Below are 12,308 nucleotides of genomic sequence, written 5' to 3'. Positions count from 1 at the left end.
AATAATAATCCCTTATACAACTGCAATATTAATAACTTCTATTCGCGTTGACACATTAAATGATTTATAAAGCTTCCAAGTGAGGAACTCAAACTATATCCTTGTTCTTCCCGTGTGTGGCAATTATTCTGTCTGTAGCATTTCTTCCTGTCCTTGTAAGATGTTATGTCTCCCCCACCCCACCCCATTTGTTGCTGTAATACATCATGGCTAGGGCGGAGCTGTTGTTCCAGAAATTTCTCCATCACTCTGTCCCATGTTTCATTGTTTTGCACTGAGAACTTTAACAACAGCTGCAAAAGTTGCTCTGTCCCAGTAAATAAACTATTTTCACCATTTTTCCTCTCAGCCTGGGAAGAAGAGTGGTCTGTCAAACTGCAGATGACTCAATAAAGAACCTTATCAGTTCCTTGGCAGCTCCCAAACTCCTTTCATCCTCCTTCCATCTGAAGATATATGGCCAGTTATCCTTCCAATTAAATTAAATTCCAAGTCCTCTTAGCGTTATTCAGTTCACTTCGTAGATAATAAAGGATGGGGAAGAGTCAGCTCTAAGTTTCTATCATAAACTTGTTGCAAAATAGAGCTTCCCTCCTTTTTTCCTTTTTTTTTTTACACGCAGTTCCATTTGATGTTATATACCATATTTATAACCCAATTTCTTCCATCATCACTTGTACAAATATAATTTGAACCAACATTCAGGGGAAGGTTGCTGAATCGTAACTGTAGAGAAGAAAACTTTAAATAAAGAAACCTTAGGCTCCCCACCCACCGTCTTTTGCATCAGATGAAGTCTTATCTCAAATTCAAACCTTAAAGTCCTTGCAGTTGATTTGTTCTGCAGTTTGTGATCTCCTCTCTTCTAGCACGCGCCTGTACTTTAGTCCAATTAAGCTCTAATTAACAAGAGAACCTCTGTTTCTTAATGGCGGCATTGGAGAGTTTTCAGCAGACAAAGCGCTTTTGCACCTCCCACATTCCATGCCAGAGTGAGAGCCAGGTACCAAGACAAATTCTGGGGGGAATTTGCAATGATGATTTACCCTCAATCATCCTTGTTTTTCCTTTGCCTATGATCTCCCACTGTCATGGGGGCTGCCTCTATTAAGGCAGAGTGGAACCAGAAGCCCTCTTCAGTGTTATAACCATGGAACTGCACAACATTTATGAAGCACTGGAACTTTCCCCACACTACTGTTTGTAAAAATGCAATGCAAAACAATTCTGTATCAGCTAACTCCTGCAAATATATTCCATGGCTTAAAGATGGCTATAAGATCAGATCACTAAATCTGATGGGTGCATTCTCATCTGAGATTCCAGTCGTCAATTTTGCCTATCCACCGGTGACTTGAAGGGCCTCTTGCATACATACAGCAGGACCCCCTTTACAGCAGCCATGGAAAATAACTGGCATATCACCAGCTATTTTCAAAGGACAGAAAAAAGGTATTTTAATTGCTTGAAATAATGCTTTTTGTTCATTTTAGTTTTGCAGTAAATGAAAATGTTCTAACATCGCAGTAGAATATGCCCCTTGTGGTCAACTGTACCATTCATTCTGAAGGGTTTTTCAGGTTAAATGTCCAACAAATGATTTTACTAATAAAGAAGATGAACAAATACTATTGTATGTATATTTCTAACACTAGAGTATTTACTGCTTTGAGGTGCAATTCAGAAGGTGCTTAGAGAGACCCACTGAGCCAAGCAGAAAGGAGGGTGGACCCACAGTAGACAAACAAGCAGCTAGTGGCACTGAACTACCTGATCCAATGTGGTTCAGGGCAAAGCGAAGATCAGTCAAGTTATTTTAGCATTAGAGACAGAAAATCCCACAAGTCCGTGTTCCCCTACCTTCCCCATATGCCATGGACCCAAACCTGACCAGGCTTGCAATTGGTGTTTAGTAAAAACTTGCACATGCTAAATTCATTCATACATTTAACATCACGTCTGGTTTTGCTCTATGCCATACAAGTGAAACATTTCCAAGAAGCCTGTAACTAGCTCTGCTGTTAACTCCCAAACCATTGCCAAATTCCAGAGAATTATGTTTCCAAGGTGAGGAGCACCTGACTAACAGAACAAAAGCCTTTGCCAGGCTGAGAATTTGTTCTTGTACAAGTGCAGCAATCAAAGACTGAACATGATATAGATGACAGATACAATTTGGTAAAGTTTCTCAGTTAATTTAAGGAAGTTGTTTTTCTGGATACCAGCTGCAGGTTCACTTTAAGTTATAGATGGGATATACAATGGTATTATCAATAAAGTTCCAAGTTTTAATTCTCAGTTATTAGTAACAGCACTTATTACCATGGGCACCAAATCCTTTAATTTTGTGGTGAACCTACAGACCATACATACATGGCTAGCTGTCAGCCAGTCCAATCAACACCTCCATAGGTAGGAGGCAATCTAGTGCTGGACAGTCTCCTGACTGAAGGATACCTTTGAAGGTACAGATCAGACTAGCCAACAGCTGACCCAGTTTGTACTTTCACTTTGAAAGGCACAGATGTGGGCCTCATTCCCTCCACCCACATTGTGGGACACCGGACTTGACAGAAAATGTTGTCAGCCCTTTAATTCAAATAAAATTCAAGAAAAAATAAACCTCTCAGCGTTCTCCCCAAATTTCTACATTAATAGTAGCTAATTAAGTATTGTTTTACATATTTTTCAAGTCACCATCCGACACTTGTTTGGTTCAGAGCTGACCACTTCCATTCTAAACAATGAGGAAAATACACAGAGACAAGAACAGCATCTACATAGGATGTACAGAGAAAATGAAATTCCATTTATCTGGAACACTGTACCTATGCATGAAACTGAACCTTATAACAGTGATATGCAGACTCTGTAATACGGGGTGGAGAATCTTCTCAGCCCAAGGGCCACACTCCCTCAGGGGCAGCTTTCCAGAGGTTGCATGCCAGTGACATGCAGGGCCCAGAACAAATGTCTGCAGGGCAGCAGATGTGAATCTTTTCTTTGTACAACAGGCTACATTCCAGTCAAGTAAAAAATCTGAAGTTTCTACACACCTCCATCTGGGCAACCAAGAGACATTCTTAGGACACATTCTAGCCAGACAAAAGCACTTGAGGGAGCAGAGCCAGTGTGGAGTGTGGCCTAGGCAGGCCTAGAAGTCAGATAGAGAGGCCACATTTATCTCCTGGGCTCAAGGTTCACCACCCCTGTTGTAAAATATTTTTGAAGGTCTGGAAATGCATTACGTTAGACTAAATGCATATATGGTCACTTTCTTCTCCCCATTATAACCAATTTATGTTTCTAAAAGAAGTCTTAACAAAACCATATATTTTCGAAATTCCCATCATTTCAAATGTATGTAGATAGTTTCAATATACACCAGATCAGCAGCAGAGTCACCTGCTCAGCATTTGTTGTAGGTGAGCAGCTGAACAACAAATTGCACCTACTTGCCTATTATACATTTCCTATTATAATGTCATAGTATCATTTTTTTCTGGGCCGAGTGAGTGGTAATATAAAAGCAATATTTTCAGTTCTCCCTCCATCTCTTTATTTCAGACAAGCACGAACAGAGCCACAAGAGCAACTGGCACAGTACTATATCCCTCCACCCCAAACTGCCTCACTTTTTTTGCTCAAAAAAGTGAAGTACAGTGGTGTCTGCCTCACATCAATGGTGAGGTAAAGATAAGGTAAGGTAAAGGACACCTGGACCATTAAGTCCAGTCAAAGGCAACTATGGCTCTAAGTGCCGCCACCTACCAACTGGCATTTCAAAATGCAACAAACACACACTGCAAAGTACCGTATTTTTCGTTCTATAACACGCACCCAACCATAACACGCATGTAGTTTTTAGAGGAGAAAAATCCGTAGGCATGCCACCCGTAGGCATTTCCTCCATAACACGCACAGACATTTCCCCTTTCTAGGAGGAAAAAAGTGAGTGTTATGGTGCAAAAAATACGGTACGTGGCATTTATCAAATGCCTGAATATGGCTTAAACTGAATAATCTCTTCAAAGTAGTACAACTAAGGTAATTTAGCAGCTTTAGAAGCAAAGAGAAAAGAAGGATTGGAAACTTAGAAGAATGAGGGGTGTTTGAAGAGTACTGCTGTGTGTGGGATAGGTATTTTAGACTTGCAGTTAGTACATTTAAGAAATAGTGAACATTACATTTTGATTTAATTGTTAATATATTGTGATTATTCAAAACAATAAATGGAGTGCTTTCACCCTAATGTGCTCTCCCAAAAGGCAAAAACTAAAAAACCAACCCTCCTCCAGAAGACAAGAATTGACTAAGACCCCTGACAAAGAAATGTCAAATATAGGTATAACAAGAGAAAATTGGAGCTTTGGGGGAGGGGAGACAGAGTAGTTGCTGTTCTTCCTCAGCCCAATCTCCATCCAGCTCCCCTACAACAGTGTGTGGATTTTTTATGAAATGCTCAACTCACCGTCAATAATTCTTACTGGAACCTCCCACTTCTGTCAGCAGTGAGAGAATTAAAAGTTGCAACCATGCTAAAAATGTCAGAGCAGTACTAGCATTCTCCACTACAGTCATGTATGGAAGGTTATAATGTTAATAGAAACTGAAAGGTGCGGGAGGCAGTCTTGCCCATGACTTAAAAAGAGCAAAATGGCAATTAAAACATTAAACCCTGGCTAAACAGAAGGCCACTTGTGTGAAGAAATACCACAGTTTAAGTTATAAGCCATCATGGGAATGAATCCCCAACATAGTGCTTTCTACTTTTAGGAAAGTCCAAAATATACTCTCTCAATTGTTTATGCCAAGTGGTGCAAGACAGTTTAAGGCTCTCTATGGAATACTAAAGTGCAGGAAGAGGGAGGAAACAATCTCTTTTAAAAACAATTACAAAGAATTGCAAATGTTGCTCAGTGTTCTTAAGATAGGGCAGAATCTTATGCACTCATACTTGGCAGTGGAGACCACTGGACTCGGTGGAATTTATTTCCAAGAAAATATGCTCGACGGGGCGCTATAGGAGCTTGTAATTGGGATTCTCCTCGCCTCTCAGTAGAGCAACCTTTAAAAATAAAAAAGCGGGGGGGGGGGGAGGGAAGCTCCTTTTTAATAACCAGCTTAGCAACCGGGATGTCTCTCCCCCATACAGGTGTACTGACTCATTTCCTGTTTGTTGCTCTTAACCATCACAACGCATAATATTTGCCGGTGATTATTTATTTAAATGGTACGATGCGGAAGAGCACAAAACAGCGAAGCAAGCTTAACTGCTCACAGGGCGACCCCACGGACTATACGTTGCTAGTTCCCACCCCACGGCCATACCCGCGTTGCAGGGGGGTGGGAGGCAGGTCCAGGCGGCGGCCTCCCTAGGCTGGCAGCCATCAGGCCACCGATGGTCAGGCCGAGGCCGTGGCCGCTTCCGCCGAGCGCCCCCTCCGCGCCCCGCTCTCTGGCCCCGCCGCCCCCCGCCCAGCAGAAACCTCAGGCCGGCCAGCCTGCTCTCCTCCGCCCCCCAACCCCCGGCGCCGCCCGCTCCTCTTGGCCGCCCGGCGCGCCGGGAACCCACGCGAGGGCGGAGAGGGAGCCCAGCCTCCCGCCCAGGCGGCCGGCCTGGCTCAGCCCGCCGCGCCCCCCTTCACCGGCCGCGCCCGCGTCCAGCACCTGGAACTGGAGCAGCTTCTCGGTCTGTTCCGCCGACAGCTCCCGCTCCTCCGGAGCCGCCATTTTGCTGCTGCCTCTGACCCGCAGTTGCGTCACTCCGCGGAAGTGACGTGACAATTCGAAACTTCCGACCGCGTTCTGCGCGCGCCGCCGCCGCAAACAATAAAATAAAAAGAGGGGTCTAGAGTAGCTAGTGGAAGCTCACAGGGATTGTGGGGGCGGGAGTTATAATGCAGAATTTTCCGCTCCTTCTTGGTGCTGCGTGGTTCGTTGGCTTTTTTTGTTTGTTTCCTCTTAGACAAAAGTTAATAGTTGCCAAACTTTGGAGAAATCTAACTTTCAGCAGCCTCCTCATCCAGCAATAAAGGCAGCAGCGAGGACAGGAGCGTATTCTCTTTACACTTTCGTCTGAAATGTGTGGGGGGGTGTATTAGTTTCAAAGTATTTTAGAAGTACAGTATGCTCCCTGTTACCCTGCTGCGGCTTGGAGGGATGTGGTTGGGGAACAGCAGCTGGCAACAGTTCTTGCAATGTAGCACGCTGCTGGTACCGCAGTTTATAAAAGTGGGGCTATGAGGCTGGTTCGGATTCGGAGCCCCACACTCCCCACAAAGAAAACCCCATACCTAAACGCCCCTCAGGTTGCAGCAGCAGCAAAAGGTCAATCTTCTTAAATTGCTCCCTCCCAGCCCAAATCATACAAAGCACGCACGAGCCTTGTGCAATACCGACACGTTGCGCTTGGGCTTTAGAATCTTTACGCTAAAAGGGGGGGGGGGGGTAAAATCACGTGCCAGGTGGAACACAGACACAAAAAAGGATTTCAGACTAAACTCGGAAGCTGGGCGTGCGCGCAAGCTAATTTCTACGAGTCTGTAATCACACCCATGTGTCACATTTGCACGCGCCCGCATCTGGCTTCCGGTTTAATTTGGAATCTCCATTTTACACCCTCGATGCAGAAGAGCCACGTGGTACGCAAGGGGTATTTACATTTAGTGCGGTGACAGCGCATTCCATCCGTAGCAGATACGTTTTGCAAGGGAAATCGTTCAACACTGCCTGCTTTTAACGGAACAGCGTGTTGATTTTGAATAATGTAGGCATGGAAACAGATTTAAAGTTGAGCCAGAACCCATCTCTACAATCTACAGTGAGGCTTACAATAATATAACAATTTGCATCCACAATAACACAGCAATGCAGAGTAAAACAGAGAGAAAATGGCACTAAAAAATTAAAACAACTTACAAAAGGATAGAAATGCCATTATGGCAAAGCTTGAAGTCAGAGCTGCTAGGAATAAAGGTGCTAGGAGAACTTCCCAAAGGAAGGAGTTTCCAAGCTAGGTGCCACAATAGAAAACACCATATCTTGGATAGCTATTCACTTCAAAGCTATGTTGGGAAAGGGGAACATGTGGGTCTCCTGATGCTGCTGGACTCACATGAACTTCAGGTATTATGTAAAAAGGCCAAAGTCTCAAGGATGGGAGTTGTAGTCCAGCAACACCTGAAGAGTCACAGTGAGGCATCTGATCAAGACCTGCATTTTAAAAAGAGCTTAAAAAATATATTTGCAAATGTTTGTATGTTTTATGCCAGGCATAAAGCAGCTGCCTGGGTGCTTTGGCAGATGTTTATCTTCCTAAACAGGGCCCCTCTGATTTGTAGCATTAGCAGGAGACGAGCGCTTTAGGGTTGTAAAAGGAAATTACAGGCTGGGAGCAAAAGGTCACACTGACCATACAAATTACAGAATACAATCAAGCTGCAAAGACACAATTAAGAGTTGGTAAATAGTGAAATTTATTGTTTAACAGATAATATACCATGTGCCTCCCATTAAGACTTGAGCCATATTTTCCTAAGGTTAAAGGGCAAGAGCTAATAGAAACAGCAGCTGGCTTGAAAGGGTGGTGTAGATCTAAGGGGTTGCTTCTGGACACTGTTTTTATTAAATTCTTTTTTACTTTGAAAAGGCCTTTCCTTCTAAAACTCTATCTATGTTATGTATGAAATATATTGGCTTAAATGTAATTATGCAAAGGATTTAGAAAGTAAGAAATGTTAGATTCTTATGTTAGATTCTTATGTTAGATTCTTATTTCATTGATGGTGTGTGAGAAGGTGAACCCAAGATCTCTATTTAAGATAAAATTAGAACCATTAGCCATCTGTTCTGGAGTGAATAGGGTAATAGGGCAATAGGGCAAAGATGATCTGATAATTAAGGTGCCTGGTCGAGGCAAATGTAAGATATATGGCTACTTGTCTGCCATTTATGGATAGAAGGAAATATAGCTCTTTGTCTCCCATAAAAGGTAATAGGAAATGGGTGTATCTTTTATGATTGGTTCTAGCAAACAGCCAATAGGAATTTCAACCAGGCTGATTGGACAGAGGCAGCCAAAGGAGGAGCAAGGGGGCTGGGCTGAGGAAATATAAGTGCTGGCCATCAGGGCTGGAAGGGCAGAGCTTTGGTATCCATATACCACTGTGTCTCTCATTTATTTGTCTGACAAATAAATTATTATTTTAATTTCTCTATTGCTGCATTGAATATTTCATTCCAGCTAAGCATTAACCACAAGCAGGGTGCTACAACAGGTTCTTCATCTTTGAATGATTCAAATTGTACAAACTGCCAGGCTTGGGTGCATGCAATGGAGCTTCTCCTATCCTGTCTCCTTAGCCTCCCACTCCACTCTCAACATTAGCTCTGGAGGGTTGGAATGCCCTCTTGAACAGATTTTTTTGGGGGGGGGAAGAAGAGCTAATGAAAGTTCTATTGTGCCTGTGGAAACCCACTGGTGCAGCATTGAGGGTGTATGAGCTGCTGTGGGGGAGAAGATGAAGGGAAAATCCTGTTGCATTAGTGGAAGTCTTTTCCCACTAACACAGAGCCACTATTGGATACAGCACTATGCCTATGGTGCACACACACTCATCCATTTCTGCCACTCAGAATGAAAAGACTCACTTTTCAATGATTTGCCTTAGTTCCAAGTTCGTTAAACAAACTTGGACCTAAGTCTTTGCTGTTGCAAGCATATGTTGTGATATGAGCAATATCATACCCTCCAACATTTCTCCAATGAAAATAGGGATGTCCCATTCCATAATGATAATTTTACTATTTATACCCTACACATCTTAATGGGTTGCCCCAGCCACTCTGGGCGACTTCCAACATATATAAAAAACATCGTTAAACATTAAAAAACCCTTCCCTATACAGAATAGCCTTCAGATGGCTCAGGGGTTGGATAACTCCATACCCTCCAACATTTTCTCCAATGAAAATAGGGACGTCGTAAGGAAAAGTGGGACATTCCAGGATTAAATCAGAAACTGGGATGGCTTCTCTAAATCAGGGACAGCCCTGGAAAATAGGGACACTTGGAGTGTCTGCAATATTTTACCTGTCTGTTTGGGGTAGTTTCTAAAGTTCTGGTTATGAAAGGTGAGCTCAGGAGTTTGAACTGTCCCCCCCCCCCCCCGGGCAGAATTCCAAATGCCCTTTATTTGCAAGCGTTTATCGCTTCTTTGTGGGAATATTAAAGTTTGGCCAAGGGGCACAGATGGCTGCACCACTATATATCTGCATTATTCCTCCTCTCCCTGGACTCAGTGGCACATGTGGGTGAGTTGGCACCAGATTATCAGATGCATCTTGCAGCCCACTGGCTCCCTTGCCTAGACCACCTGGCCACTCTTGCTGTCAGTTTCTGAGAGAGTGAAAGCTTTGTGTTCTGTTGATGTTGAATTCAGCAGAAAGGGGACAGCAGACAGAAGCTGAACAGCAGCAGCAAACAGAACAACAACAAACTGAACGGGAGTTTGAAAAGGGAGAGGAGAGAGAGAAGAGGTCATGCAGAGGAAAAAAGTTAGAAGGAAATACTCAATTTAAAATGTGACAAAGTACTTAACATGCATTGCATTTCATGTTTGTATTGCTTGCATTGCCTAAAAAAATGGTAGGGTTTTTGTAATAACTAAGGTTTATGAATGTTGTACTGAATATATAATTTTTACAACCTTGATTGGGGCTGGTTCGTATTTTCTTTTTCTTTCAAATCACCATTTTCATATGATTAATGTAGCAGTGCGGTTCTCCTGAGTTAAAAAGAAATGTAAAAGTCAGATTAGGAAATTTTAAAGCTATGCACTCCTGGTCTATTAAGGTCAAATGACTTGTGATGTTAAATGCATCTTTGCAAGTAATGTGCACATTTTTAAAAAAGCAGTGGTGTGGGGTAGGGTGATAATGACCTGAATCACAGCAGATACAGAGGGAAGGTTTAACCCATTCCTCCCCTGCCATGTTATTGACAAAACATGCTCCTCTGAAGCTACTATTTGAATTGGGAAGAAAGCTTCCATTGGCATCAGTACCCTTTATTTATCTGAAGCCAGACAGTCATCTTGATAGGCAAGTCAATGTGATCTTGGAGTAGCTCATAAAATCATAGACTTGTAGAGCTGGAAGGGACCCTGGGAGTCATCTAGTGTAACCCCTGCAATGCAAGAATTTAAACTAAATCATAGTTACTTCTGTTGTGCCTGTCAGCATTTGGCAGAAGACAATACATAAGTAAATGCCCCTATATTAGTGATAGGGAAATCAAAGGCTCATATTGGGCAAACCAATTGAAAGCCATTTCCATGAAGCCAGGTGGCCAACTAATTTTGGAAATTGTAACTTCTATTTTCTTATAGCTTAGGAAGTATCCTTTCACATTCTAGTATTTTTAATTTAGATCATTATTATCATCATTATCATGATGATGATGCAGTGATTTTTATGGTTTGTGAACTAATGAAAATTTGTCCAGATGTTGATTGCTTGCATTTAAAGCACATCCATCTCCCCTAAAAAATAAAAAAAAAGAATAATGGGAACTATTGTTTACCTTTCACAGAGCTACAGTTCTCAGCACCTTAGCAAACTACAGTTCCCTGGATTCTTGGGGTAGGGGAATTTTCTTTAAATGTATTATGTGTATATAACACATAACATATGGTGGGTTGGCATCAAAGGGTGCCATTCACCAGCTGTCCAGCATGTGAATTGATAATTACATGACTGACTGCATTTTTTAAAAAAAACAAGCTAATCTTTAGTAGTAATTAACTACCTAGAGAGTTCCTTGAAAGATGGCAGCACATGAGGCCGGGTGATATTCCAGAGGCCCTGTTATAAACAAAATCCTACAGTATATTGCCACCGATAATATTTGTGTGTCACAAAATAGGCCACCACTAGAGGTCAGTAACATACAATTGTCATTTAATCTTGCCTGTAGCCAGCTATGCCTTTCAGAGCCGTGATGTGGAATGCATACTAAGGCTTGTGAAAGCATATCATTACTGAGCACCAGTGCCTGAGTTGCAATCCAACACTGGGGAGAAATAACACCATGCATGTGGGATTCTCTATAGATGCAATTGTGGAGGGTTTCACTAACTAAGCATAGGGAAATCAATATATGTCCTGCACATCACAATTTATGTACACTGATAAGCTGATCTATATAATTCCAACATTTGCTTACAAAAATAATAAACAAGCTCAGAAAAAGGCCTTTTCAGTTCCCTACTTTGCAGAAAACATGACATTACATGCTAACACGCCAGGTGACTTGTGGAGAGGGATGGCAGGCAAATATCTGAGTTTTTCTGCCACTAAACTATTGATGATAAGCAGCAGTGAAGTTCACTGGGCTGCAATGTCCCCACATGGAAACAACTGGCTGAGCCAATTTTTATCCAGTGGCTCCATTCCTCTGCTCTCATCCTTAATGCAACAATCAGAATGGCTGCAGAACGGCTACCTGCCATTGCTCTCCTCCTTGACTGAGCAGTGAAGTGCAAAGGCAAGGACAGTTTGGAAAAAAAGAGCACCAAGAATGTTTTAAATCAAATTACACCCATGTGGTGTGGTGGTTAGAGGGTTGGACTAGGACCTGGGTGACCAGGGTTCGAAACCCCATGAAGCTTGCTGGGTGACCTTGAGGTTCAAATGGAGAGGGAGAAGAACAATGTGCACTACTTTGAGCTCCTTGGAAGAAAGGTGGGATATAAATGCATAGGGATGCCCTTGAAGATGGTCTGGTAACTGCAGCTGGTGCAGAATCCAGTTGCTTGGGTTTTGAGTGGTGTTATGAAAGGGGATCCTATTTCACTGATCCTTATTGAGCTTCTGAACCCAATTTAAGGAGTTCATACTGGTGTATGAAGCCCTGGACATCCTGGGAACCAAGTTCTCAATGTAACGCCTCTCCAAATATCTGCTGGACTGAGGTTTCAGATCACCAAGGGAAGTCCTGGTTGTGGTCCCACCTACAACAGTGGTTCATGATGTGAGGGCGTGATTTTATGGCCTTTGATTTTAATGTTTTATGGGATGCATTTTTATTGGATTTTTGTGTACAATGCCCTGGTGGTATAGAAGGAATGAACAAATAAGATAGACTAGTGCAAAGCTCATTGAGTTGAAATAAGACTGTGAGATGGATTCTTTGAAGGATATTGTCTCTGCCTTATACATTGGCCTCTGCAGGTAAGTAAGAAATAGGCTGCTTCTCATCTAAATGGCCCAGAGACTGGGCTTTCTTTGCAGTGGCTCATCACCCT

The 12,308-nt window shown here is 42.6% G+C and overlaps 1 protein-coding gene across 2 annotated transcripts in view; it reads right to left on the bottom strand.

The window, feature by feature from the left end:
- Positions 1-12,308, bottom strand: part of FAF2 (Fas associated factor family member 2) — a 32,637-nt gene that overhangs the window by 11,764 nt on the left and 8,565 nt on the right. Inside the window, exon 1 of one of the 2 annotated variants that reach the window (XM_080988631.1) lies at positions 5,671-5,814. The exons of the other annotated variant lie outside the window; for it this stretch is intronic. Within the exon in view, the coding sequence (XP_080844757.1) occupies positions 5,671-5,733 (63 nt within the window). The 5' untranslated portion in view covers positions 5,734-5,814. Of the gene's footprint in view, positions 1-5,670; positions 5,815-12,308 lie in introns of those variants that run through there. 2 annotated transcript variants of the gene reach the window in all.

Source organism: Podarcis pityusensis, assembly GCF_964106645.2.
Source record: "Podarcis pityusensis genome assembly, chromosome: 2".
Classification (NCBI taxonomy): Eukaryota; Metazoa; Chordata; class Lepidosauria; order Squamata; family Lacertidae; genus Podarcis; species Podarcis pityusensis.
This window is presented reverse-complemented; position numbering and strand designations above follow the sequence as displayed.